The sequence below is a fragment of the Meles meles genome, chromosome 19 (assembly GCF_922984935.1).
Source record: "Meles meles chromosome 19, mMelMel3.1 paternal haplotype, whole genome shotgun sequence".
Lineage (NCBI taxonomy): Eukaryota > Metazoa > Chordata > Mammalia > Carnivora > Mustelidae > Meles > Meles meles.
In genome coordinates, this window is record NC_060084.1 from 44,998,515 (window position 1) to 45,010,459 (window position 11,945).

Consider the following 11,945-nt stretch of genomic DNA (forward strand, 5'->3'; position numbering starts at 1 on the left):
CACACGTGCTATGTGTGTGCACATACCTCCACGGATATACCACATGCTTGTGCATTCACGCCTGAAGTGTGCATAAGGGCACTCGCCTTCTCCCCCAAGCCTGGAGGGGGCTGAGCGCCAGCCGGCAGCGTCCTGGAGCCCTTCAGCCCAGCCCGCCCGTGCCGGGTAGAGCATCACAACCTTACGAGTCCCTAGCCCTGGGGTTGGGGAGGAGTGTGGGGACGAGGTAGAGGACCCCAGAGCTCAGGATCCTGCTTCAGAAGCCGAGGCCTGGGGCAAAGGGGACCTCAAAGGGCAATTCCCTAAGGAATCTGGCCAGGCCCAAGTTAAGGGATACTGCGCACTCCCCAGCACGGTTTTGTGAGTCCACGACCGCGCGCAACACGAAGCGCGCACGCCGGTAGGGGGTCTCCCAGCCGCGGAGTTCGCGTACACCTCCCCGAAGGGCTAGGACACCGTACGCGAGGCCCGGGAAAAGCTTCGCCCCGCCTCCTCGCCCCGAGCCGGCGCCTGCGTACTGGGCTAGATGAAGCCTTTTTTCACGCTGTGGGCCCGGGTTGGGGGGAGCGTATGCGCACGCGTCAACTGCGCCCGCCGGGAAGAAAGTCACGTGGCGGCCGCCGTAAGCGCGGCGAAGAAGACGACACGTAGTTTCCGTTTCCACAACCTCTTCCTCTTCCGGTCCTCAGGGACGCGGTACCGGCTGGCTCTTCGGCTCCGGCCCCAGCGTGGGAGGCGACATTCATCATGGCGATGTTTGAGCAGATGAGAGCGAACGTGGGCAAGTTGCTCAAGGGTATCGACAGGTCTGAGACCGGTCGGAGGGAGCGTTTCTGGCCAAGCGGCGTGGTGGAGGGGATTTTCTGGAAAGCGCAAGGGGTGATTAGCATTCTGTACTTGCCCGGGAGTAGGCTTTCCCATTCGCCCTGGAGGGGGACGTGTGTAAGGAGACGGCATTGCAGGGGCCTACGGACATGAGACAGCCCTGCCTACCTCGGAGTGTTCTCGCTTTTCAATTGCTTTAAGGTCTTTTTCTCTGCTGCTCAGCCTTCCCTCTCACATCCCTTCAGTTTCCTGTGACTCTGCTGCTCAGCCTCTCACAGTGTGTGTCAGTGCCTCTTCGTCTCTCTCTCTCTCTCTTTTTTTCTCTCTCATGCTGTTCATTCAACACACGTCACTGAAATCTGTTCTGTCCGCGCTGGGCAGTGCTGGGGACCAGAGGTGACCAGGACAGCCCAGGCCATGCTTCCAGGGGGTACCCACTTCAGAGCCCAGACAAACCCGGCAGTAGGCAGTGATAGCCTGAAGTAGTCAGGGCTGGGATGGGGAAAGCTAAGCAGGAAAGGATGGGACTAAACCAGTGTGGGGGTCTGAGGCAGGGAGGAGGGGTGAGGGGCAAAGCTGCCCAGGAGGTCAGGTGTACAGGTTACAGTGACTGATTGGCTGAGAAGTGGGGGGATAGCCTAGAAAAGTCTCAGGACTCTGATGGGGGGGGGGATTGGTTCAGAGCTTTGGTTTAGGTCTGTAACGTGGGTAAGTGTTGTTAGAAGTTATAGTGCTGATTTAAGAGTAAGTGGCCAGTGCCAGAGTTCTCCCCCAGCAGCCCTGCCCCCATAAAGTGACTGGTCTCAGCTCCTTTTCCATCTCTGTTCTGCTGTCTCGATTCTTCTACAGGTACAATCCTGAGAATCTGGCCACCCTGGAGCGGTATGTGGAGACGCAGGCCAAGGAGAACGCCTATGATCTGGAAGCCAACCTGGCTGTCCTGAAACTGTGAGTGTCTGCCTCCATCCCCACCTCCAGGCCAGCAGCCAGCCGGGGCAGGGGGGCACTCTCAACTTTGGATGAGGCTGGAGTTGGGGCTGGTCTTTGGGATATGGCTTCTCTTGGTGTGCAAGGCCAGGAAGCCAAGGGAGCTGGGGCAGGAGAGATGGTTTTTAAAAATTAATTAAGGGTTATACATATAGGTTGGTACAAAACACAAAATCCTAGCTAAATAAGTACAAGCGAGAACCCATGTAAACACCACGCTTACTACAAAATTGAGGGTTGTCAGGGCCCCAGGTCCTTTGCCTTGTATGCTTTGTGCCAGTCACCTCACCCCCCACCCTTGTAGTCACTTTTAGGCTCTCATGATCTGGTTTCATGTGAGTTTACCACACATGCGTGCATCCTGAGGAGCTTGGCGCGGGTTTGCCTGTGTTGAACTTGACACAAATGTAGTCCTACAGCATGAGTGTTTCGGCATCTGGCATCTTCCACTTTGCACCGGATTTGTGAGATGGATCCATTTTTTCCTGTGGCTGCAATTTTTTTTTTTTTTTTTTAAGTTTTTGTTTATTTGAGAGAGAGAGAGAAATCACAAGTAGACAAAGAGGCAGGCAGAGGCAGGTGGGGGGCGGGCAGGGTCCCTCCATCCCAGGACTACTCGGAGATCACTACCCGAGCTGAAGTTAGAGGCTCAACCCACTGAGCCACCCAGGCGCCCCCTGCGGCTGCAATTTATTGTCATTCTTGTGTAGGGCTTCCTGTGCGACTGTTTAAACCACCTCTTCTCCTGTGGATGGAGACATTTGCATTCTATCCCCCCCACCCCGTGCCATATCGACATGCTGTCAGCTGTGTAATTTTTATATGTTGTCTCAGTTCAGAGGTCTGTAAAATGGCGATAAGAACACTTGTATTTGTGGGGTTGCTTAGATTGTTAGTGGCGTAATTGCTGTTTATTGAGTGCTCATGGTGCGTTAGCTTCTGTGCTCTAAGCTTGGTGGGTGTTAAGTCAGATGCCGTATTGTCTTTGTGAAGTAGACAGGGTTGTTACTGTCCCTTTCGAGGGAGGGAACCGATAACACAGAATTTCAAGGAGGTAGTCCAGGGTCACTTAGGAGGCCAGTGAGAACCCAAGCAGTCTGGCTCCAGAGCCACTACCACTGCTGCAGACTGTACTTCGTATTCATTTACTTGTGAACCACTGAACAGCATCTGGCTTACGGGGTGGCTGGGCGGATTAACTGTCCCCATCTATGGAACAGGAAACTAGGTCAGGGAGGTTAAAGTCACCCAGCAAGAGTGCTGTGATTGGGACTGGAGCCCAGGTATGTCCAACTCCTGAGCTCTTGGCCTCAGGTACCTGAAGAGGCCGCTGTGGCTCTGTCTCTTTTTCTCCTTCCCAGGTACCAGTTCAACCCAGCCTTCTTTCAGACCACAGTCACTGCCCAGATCCTGCTGAAGGCCCTCACCAACCTGCCCCACACGGACTTCACACTGTGCAAGTGCATGATTGATCAGGCACACGTATCCTTCCAGTGTCCGGGCGGGATGTGTGGGGGAAGGGCTGGGAGTAAGGCAGGTAAATTCCCCGGGTCAGCGGACTGTGAATTCAGCTGCAGACTCAGAGTGCCTCCTCTGGGCTTGGTGCTGTGCTGGGTGGCACATATGGGGGGCCGGGACAGGCCTGGCCCCTGCCCTCCCAGAGCTCACCATGCAGTGGGGGACAGAGGTCCTCTTGTCAGTGATGGCTTACAGTCTGGGCTTGGGGTTCGGAGAGGCCAGAGGAGGCACCTGATCCTGTCTGGATGTTCGGGAGGGCTTCTTGGAGGAGGGGACATCCAAAAGATGAGCTAAATGGAGTGTTAAGGAAGGGTGATCTGGGCGGAGGTAAGGAGGTAAGAAAGCCTGGAGAAAAAAAGAAGAGGCCAGTGGTCTTTCAGAGGCAGGAGAGGAAGTTTGGTGCAGCCTCACCGTGGATTGCAAAATGCAGTCTGGTCAGACTCAGAAGGGCACCGGGAAGCCGTAGAAGGCTTCAACCTCAGAGTGAGGGCGCCTGGGTGGCTCAGTCAGTTAAGCGACTGCCTTTGGCTCGGTCCTGATCCTGGAGTCCCAGGATTGCATCCCATGTCGGGCTCCTTCACAAGCTTGGCAGAGTCCCTCATCCATGCTCTGGCACTTACAGTCCCGACGCTGTCACACTTAACCTGCCCGTCACTTACGCAGTGAACCTGCCCTGCCAGGTGTGTCTGTGGGAGTGCCTGCCTTCTGAGATCAGCCTCCCTCCCTAGGAGTCTGTTTCAGGGGCTTTCAAAAAAAAAAAGAAAAAAGTAGATGTACAGTACGCTGTTAAAAGTACAAAAAGCATATAGAGGAAAGAGACAAGGCTTCTCCCTCCCCTGCCCCACAGCTACCCCATTCCCCTGCTAGAGGGCAACACTTGTTTGCCATTCTTGGGGCATTTCCGGAGATACCCTAGAGACAAATGAGTACGGGCGTGTGTGTTCACATACGTGTGTGTCCCCCCCCCAACATACACACCAGTCCCCCACCCAGATGGTGGTCTCTTAGGCGTGTTGGTCTGTGTCTTGCCTTTTCACATCCCAGTGTGTCTTGTTGCCTTTCCACGCCGGTTCTCTAAGAGTTGGCTCCTCCCAGAGTGTGGACAGGCCAGTGTTTGGTTTCATGGCTCTGTTGCCGGCTTGCCTGTTGTCTTAACTGTGCTGCGGTGAACAGAAGGTGGGCAGGGAGAGGTGGCCTGGGGCTCAGCGGCAGCCCCCTGCAGCTCAGGGCTGTTTTCCCTTAACACATTCTTCTCTCAGCAAGAAGAACGGCCAATCCGACAAATTTTATACCTCGGAGACCTGCTGGAGACCTGCCACTTCCAGGCCTTCTGGGTAACTTGGCTGCAGGACCAGGGTGGGCGGCTGGGCTGAGCTGAGCTGGGACAGGCGGCTGAAAGGAATAGCCATGCCCATTTGCTGTCTGCTTGCATAACTGTGGGCGATCCTCTGCTCAAGGCTTTGCGAGGGTGACTGCACGGACTTGTCATCCTCTTGCTGAGCCAGGACGCCCACGTTGTCCCTTGTGCCCCTGGGCTGGGGCACGTGTGCGCACACCCATGTCTGTCCTTCCTGCCAAAGTCCTCCGGCCTCTGTATGCTCTTTCCCTTTCTCTCTCGAACTGGAGCCCCACCCTCCACTTCTGCCAAGGGTCCTTCTCACCATCATTCCCAGACCGGTGTCTCCCCCCCCCCCCCGCCAAAACCCCTCAGTCCTGCAACGCAGGTGCATTGGACACCCAAGGGGTTTAAAAAAAAACCAAAAGTGATCTTTGACTCTAGCCCTGAGTCTGATCTAATCAGTCTGTGTGTGGTCCAGGCGTTGGGATCTGAAGCAGGTGTTTCTGATGCCCACGGAAGGTGGAGAGCCACCACACGGCACCCGCCTTTAGCAATAACTGCTCCCTCTTCTGCCCGTGAATGTCAGATGTTTTTACCCCCTGACCGCTTCCTCCTAGCTTCCCAGCTCACTCCTGGGAGGTCTCCAGCCTGGCATCCTTGGGCCTGACCAGCAGCCCGGGTCCTCCATTGTGCTTCATCTGTGAGCAGAAGTCTGCATGGGAGACCCTGCGAGAAGTCAGAAGAGGGCCCGTCACATCCTCGGGGCTCATCCCCTCTCCTCCTTCCCTTCTTATCACAGCTAGTGCTCTTCCACCTTGTTCTGTGGGGAAAAAAGAAGGAGTCAAAGCAGAAGTCCCATGTGTTACTGCCCTTGGCCTTGACATCTGCTGGCAACTGACTGAACGCTTTTCTGTTTCAGACCACTCCTCGGCCAGTGCCCTGCTCACCTTCCCTCTTGCCCGCTCATGCTTCTCCCTCCTCTCATAGCTGCAGGCCTGGCCTTCCCCGATTGTTTCTGTCACCAGAGACCGTGTCCACCCTCTAGTTCATTCTTGTCTACAGAAGAGAACTGTCGGGACACCTGGGTGGCTCAGTCAGTTAAGCATCTGCCTTCAACTCAGGTCATGATCCCAGGATCCTGGGATTGAGCCCTGCATTGGGCTTCCTGCTCAGCGGGGAGCCAGCTTCTCCCTCTGCTTGCCACTCCCCCTGCTTGTGCTCTCTCTCACTCTGTCAAATAAATAAATAAAAGTCTTAAAAGAAGAAGAAGAAGAGAACTCTCCCCGAACCTCCATCTTCCCTACCACATCTGCCTCTTGCCCTCTTTCTCTGTACCCCATGGAGTGGAAAGTCTCGCATCCCAGGAAACCCCTCCATGTCAGGCAGAGTGGGACCATTGGTAATGCTGCTCGTGGCCTGGGCTGCCTGTGCTCAGTCTCCTCCTCTCCCTGTTCACTCGAAGCTGTTGTGTTCATTCCATTCAGGCATTCGTGGCCAGCCTTCCTCCGGTCTCCCACGTGTATACGTGCGCATGCACGCGCTGTGAAACCCGCACAGTCTGCCCTGTGGGCCACCTCCGATGGGGAGGGGCAAAGACTGCCCCCCTCAAATCCTTTTATCATTTGGCTCCCGGAACACTTACTGTCCTGTATGTCCTCTGCATTGTCCTTGTGGGTTTCTCATTTCCCACGCTAATGTCACAGGGAGCCCTGCTGGGAAGGTGACTTGTGGACAGAAACCTGAAGGGTGTGGGGGTGCTAGCCATGGGGAACGAGAGTTCGAGATCCAGCACCAGCCAGTGCAGAGACCTTAAGGTGGGCGGATTCGTGGTGTGTCTGGGGAGCCGCGAGGAGGCCCCCGTGGCTGGAGTCAAGGGCTGAGTGGGAGGATGTGACAGCAGATCCCGTGGGGCCTTGTGGGTCATGGTAGGACACTTGGCCTTTTCTCCGAGTGAGATAGGAGCTGGAGGAGGTGGGTGAGTGCAGTTAGCTAAGTTTCTATCTCTGTTCCCTCTTTGGGTCTGTGGTTTCTGCCTGCCTGATTCAACCCCCAGCTCTCTGATTTGGGGCAAGTTAGCTCCTCTGAGCCTTGGTTTTTTCATCACTAAAAATGGGCAGAAAATAGTAATTTATGTCATAGGGTCGCACAGAGAAGAAAGTTGGCATGTGGGGTGAATGCCCAAATCGTAGCTTCTGTTGCTAACTTCATGAATGATGATGTACTTGAGGTCATTCACATTATTGGGGACGTTATCCTTTCCCTCACAGCAAGCCCTGGATGAAAACATGGACCTTCTGGAAGGTATAACCGGCTTTGAAGACTCTGTCCGAAAATGTAAGTCCGTCTCGGTGCCCGGGCTCCCCAGGAGGAAGGGGTAGGGAGTGGCAGCAGGGTCCTGGGGGTGGCCCTTTACCGTCTTCATTCCTCCCCTCTGCAGTTATCTGCCACGTTGTGGGCATCACTTATCAGCACATTGATCGCTGGCTGCTAGCCGAGATGCTCGGGGATCTGACGGGTAAGTCCTCTCTGGGTCCCCGGTGCCAATCGAGGAGGTTAGGGGTGGTCAGGGCCCATGGTCCTCAGCCAGCTGCTCAGATGGGCCCTCCCTGCGCCAGCAAGCCAGCATTGAAGGTCCCACGCAGCTCGTTACTGAAGGAGTAAGGGACTGGTACAAACATGCCCTTCCTTGGGGAGATCCTCCGGCATTCGTTTATTTTGTTCTACGTGAGTCATTTGAATGCCTGCTCAGTACCAGGCTGTCCTGGGCCTTGGGGATGTAGCCGTGAACGAGACAGAATGGCTCAGATTGGTTCTCAGGGAGGTAGCAAAACAGATGACAGAGTGAGACGTGCAAGTGTAGTGTGCACTCACCCAAGACTGCTCCTGGGGCTTGGGTGAGTAGTGAGTAGTTGTAGGTTTCTGTTTTTGTTTTAAAATTTTATGTATTTATTTGACTTGAGAGATCACAAGTAGGCAGAGGGGGAAGGGGAAGCAGGCTCCCTGCTGAGCAGAGAACCCAATGCAATGAGGGCTCGATCCCAGGACCCTGAGACCATGACCTGAGCCAAAGGCAGAGGTTTAACCCACGAGCCACTCAGGCGCCCCGTTTGTATTTTCAAGAGATCCTTCCAGGAGCACCTGGGGCGCTCAGCCAGTTAAGCATCTGATTTTTTTTTTTTAAATATTTTATTGATTTATTTAACAGAGAGATCACAAGTAGGCAGAGAGGCAGGCAGAGACGGGAGGAAGCAGGCTCCCCGCTGAGCAGAGAGCCTGATGTGGGGCTCGATCCCAGGACCCTGAGATCATGACCTGAGCTGAAGGCAGAGTTTTAACCCACTGAGCCACCCAGGTGCCCCAGTTAAGCATCTGATTCTTGATCTCAGGGTTGTGAGTGCAGGCCTCTACTTTAAAATAAATGAATAAATAAATAAAAGTAAAAGATCCTTCCAGAAAAAAAGGAAGAAAAGAAGGGAAGAAAAGCGTGTTTGTGTATTTGCTTGTTTTTGCAAAAAGAAACAGGAAGGAAAATAAAACTAAGGAAAATGGTTACTCCCTGGGAGGACGGGGTGAGCACAGCGTGGGGGAGCGGGACATTGGGGGTGAGATTTGAGTACCTTATTTGGATAGTTTTGCCTTTTGATCTGTAGAGTGTGCGTGCTTGTGCGCTCTGTTCTTTAGCAGAAGCTAACTTCTCTTGGATGGTTTGTGTCAGGCTATACTAAGTGCGTTTCATCAGGTAGGTGTTTTCCATACCTTTTTTTTTTTTAAGATTTATTTATTTGACAGAGAGATCACAAGTAGGCAGAGAACCAGGTAGAGAGAGAGGGGGAAGCAGGCTCCCTGCTGAGCAGAGAGCCTGATGTGGGGCTGTCAGGACCCTGAGATCATGACCTGAGCCACCCAGGCACCCTGTTTTACATATTTAAATGGGAGATTAAGTCAAAAAGGGATCAAGCAACCCTTAGACTTGAATCTAAAGAGAAGCAGATGAATTTATCAGATTGCTAACAGTCCCACAGGAATTACCTCAGGAGCAAGTTGTCTTCTGGCATCCTTTTTTTTTTTTTTTTTTTAAAGATTTATTTATTTATTTATTTGACAGAGAGAGAGAGAGAGATCACAAGTAGGCAGAGAGGCAGGCAGAGAGAGACAGGAGGAAGCAGGCTCCCTGCGGAGCAGAGAGCCCGATGCGGGGCTCGATCCCAGGACCCTGAGGTCATGACCTGAGCCGAAGGCAGCGGCTTAATCCACTGAGCCACCCAGGCGCCCCGTCTTCTGGCATCCTTACTGGCAGGTTTTTTAAGAGCAAAACCGCCTGCAAAGAAATTCCCAGCTGAGGCTCTGGCCTTATGGGTCATGATAGAGAGGACATAATTTTAAAACCATTTCCAAGTTGTGTGGAAAAGCGGAGAAGGAAGCGTACCACTGTTGTTGGAAACTAAGGTCTGCGCTGGGAGAGAAAAGCCAGGGAGAAACGGAAAGGGGAGACAGGCCCTGTCTCCTGGTGGGAAAGCCAACAGGCTCCCTCTGGCTGCCTCTCGGAGAACAAACCGTGGAAACGCAAGCACGCATGGCCGCAGGAGACACCTGTGGCCCCTGAGGTGGCCGGCAGGGGGGCGCCCTGGCCTTTGGCTGTGGTCCTGCTGGGAGGCAGAGTGCCTGAGCCGCCCGCTCGGCCCGTGTCCCCTGCAGACAGCCAGCTGAAGGTGTGGATGAGCAAGTATGGCTGGAGCGCTGACGAGTCGGGCCAGATCTTCATCTGTAGCCAGGAGGAGAGCATCAAGCCGAAGAACATCGTGGAGAAGATCGACTTTGACAGTGAGTGGGGGCCCAAGGCCGCAGGCTGTGCATCTAGGGAGCTGCCCTTTGACGGGCCAGGGCTGGGGCCCCAGAAGACTTGGGTGGCTGTGGTCTGGTTTCGGGCCGGCAACTCGGCATCTGCCGGAGCCCACTGGCTTCTCTCACAGGGCTGCCTGCTGAGGGAGGTGGGGCAGGGGGCAGAGAGGTCCTTCCCTGGGACTCCTGTGGGCCCTGGTCTCTTCGCCGTCTGTCCCTGGGGATGGCACCTTGGCCCTGGCGTCTACAAAAAACAGGGACACCAGAAAGTGTCCACGGGTTCCGGAGTCAGGTAGCTGTGTGGGACTCTTGGTTCTTGGTTCCTTAGCTCTGCCACTTGGGGCCAGTGGTTTTACCTGTGCCTCAGTTTCCTCATCAAAAAGTGGGGACACTGGCAGCAGTCATTCTGACAAATACTGTGTCATTCCTGAGGCTTACTAAGTTGTTCGGTCCTCACGTGAGCCCCACGCAGGAGGGGATGTTATTGTACATGACGGAACAGTATCCTAATATGCATGTCGTGGAGGTACGGGAGCGGAGTGCGGCCGTCCGTGGGGAACATGGAGCAGAGAGCCACGGCGGCCCTCAGCTGAACTGGCTCCGCTGGTCCCTCAGCTGGGAAGGGAGTGGGACAGCTGTGCAGTCAGCCCTCTGATCTGCGCACTATGCGCGCGTCGTCGAATGAGCGAGAACCTGGGGCCGGGGGTCGGCAGCTCCCTCGCACCCTGGGTCTCCTCCCCTGCCCTCGAGTCTGATTCTGGGGTTGTAAAGCTGTGTCTTGGCCCAGTGTGGCTTCTCACTACAGACCAGCTCATCTGGAGCTAAACTGCGGAGCAGGACTTGGTGGGCCCCTTTGCACGGGGGGGTGTCTGGACCCGTACTGTAAGTGAGAAGTGCCCCCCGTGTTGGGTTCTGGGGAGAAGACCCTAACGCATAGGGCTCTCCGGAGGGAGGTGCAAGGCCGGCGCTTAGTGTGTCTTGCAGGTGGCACGTGGAGAGTTTTGCTGTGACGGCAGTAAGAGGAGCAAGAACTGGTTGCCGGGCGTTCTGAGCATGTCTTGTAGTCCTAGGGTCCTGTGGGGTCCATGCCTCGTGCAGGCGGGGAAGCTGGGGTTAATGAACTTGCCTAAGGTCACCCACCTGGTACAAGGCAGAGCTGTGATTCCTACACAGGTCTCCTTGCTCTAGAGTCGAGATTGGGTTTTTTTGTTTGTTTGTTTGTGTTTTGTTTTTTTAAGATTTTATTCATTTGTTTGACAGAGACACAGGGAGAGAGGGAACACAAGCAGGGGAAGTGGGAGAGGGAGAAGCAGGCTTCCCGCTGAGCAGGAAGCCCGACACGGGGCTCGATCCCAGGACCCTGGGATCATGACCTGAGCCGAAGGTAGACACTTACAAGACTGAGCCACCCAGGTGCCCCCAGAGTTGAGCTGCTTTACTAGGGCCTCATACTGTCTTTGTGGGGTGCCCGGGTGGCTCAGTCTGAAGAGTGTGTGACTCTTATTCTTGGAGGTCTTGAGTTCAAGCCCCATGTTGGAGACAGAAATTACTTCAAAAAGAAACAAAAAAACAAAGCCTGACTTTGAAGGTGAAAAACAAAGCCAGAAAGGTTTTGTGATCTGCCACCCCTAAAGAATTGTGGGTGCCGTGGTTGGTGGCTGGAGGTTGGTTTCCTATTCTTGCCATGTTGACCTGCTCCCCTCTTCTCTTCCCAACAGGTGTGTCCAGCATCATGGCCTCTTCCCAGTAACTTGGCCAGCCGGCGTTGAATAAAGATTTGATGGCTTCTTACTCCTGGTGTCTCCTGCTCATTGGCTTCCAGCCTCTGCCCCACTCCCACCAGAGGGCGCCCGGGAGCAGGCTTTTGCCCACTCTGCTGGTGCCTCCTCCCTTCTGCCTGGGGCCTCCCTCCTCCTACTTCCTCCCCTACCCCTACACCACCCCCTCAACCCACCCTCCGACAATGGACCTTCCACACCCACCTTCCTGACATGTCAGGTCACCAGTCGCGAGCTGGCTGCGGTGAGTCAGCAAGGAGGAGGATGTGAATGAATAGGATGTAGGAGTTCAGCCCTGCCGCTGGGTGTGCCTGGCTCTTCTGCCCTCTGGAACAGGCAGGTGAACAGGAGTGGGTTCCTGGTGAGGGGAGGCACACCTTTGCCCTTTGGGCTGACAGGCTGGAGGAGGGAGTATTTAGTCCACCTCCTGTCCTGACTAATGCTCAGCCCATCCTTGTGTGCCCTTGGCTTGGCGACTCTGCCTCTGTTTCTGTTTCCTCATCTGTGAAAGGGGGAGAATGACCCACCCTTGTCAGTTGTGGGAAGTCCAGGACCTCTGGCCAGTAAAGGTCTCTCATCAGGGCCTAGCCTGTTCTTGGCTCTTAGAAAACAGGAGTCATTGTTAATTTCAGATTCAAGATTGTCCCCAAGGTTGCATT

General features: G+C 54.6%; 1 protein-coding gene across 2 annotated transcripts; it reads left to right on the forward strand.

The window, feature by feature from the left end:
* Positions 1 to 656: 656 nt before the first annotated feature.
* Positions 657 to 11,299, forward strand: EIF3K (eukaryotic translation initiation factor 3 subunit K). 2 transcript variants are annotated; one of them, XM_045989273.1, is made up of 8 exons: positions 657 to 806; positions 1,675 to 1,773; positions 3,174 to 3,294; positions 4,590 to 4,664; positions 6,937 to 7,003; positions 7,107 to 7,184; positions 9,365 to 9,490; positions 11,227 to 11,299. In XM_045989273.1, the coding sequence occupies exons 1-8, from the start codon at positions 748 to 750 to the stop codon at positions 11,256 to 11,258; spliced, it is 657 nt and encodes a 218-aa protein (XP_045845229.1). In that variant the 5' UTR covers positions 657 to 747; the 3' UTR covers positions 11,259 to 11,299. The 2 variants fall into 2 exon arrangements, with proteins under 2 accessions (XP_045845229.1, XP_045845230.1); XM_045989274.1 differs by having other exon boundaries at positions 750 to 879.
* The last annotated feature ends 646 nt before the right edge of the window (positions 11,300 to 11,945 follow it).

What these genes read in the sequence shown, in the direction of transcription:
- EIF3K (XM_045989273.1), top strand. Translation starts at nt 748, where the DNA reads ATGGCGATGTTTGAGCAGATGAGAGCGAACGTGGGCAAGTTGCTCAAG. An exon ending in TTGCTCAAGGGTATCGACAG is followed by an intron (nt 807 to 1,674) that starts GTCTGAGACCGG and finishes ATTCTTCTACAG; the next exon opens with GTACAATCCTGAGAATCTGG. An exon ending in GGAGAAGATCGACTTTGACA is followed by an intron (nt 9,491 to 11,226) that starts GTGAGTGGGGGC and finishes TCTTCCCAACAG; the next exon opens with GTGTGTCCAGCATCATGGCC.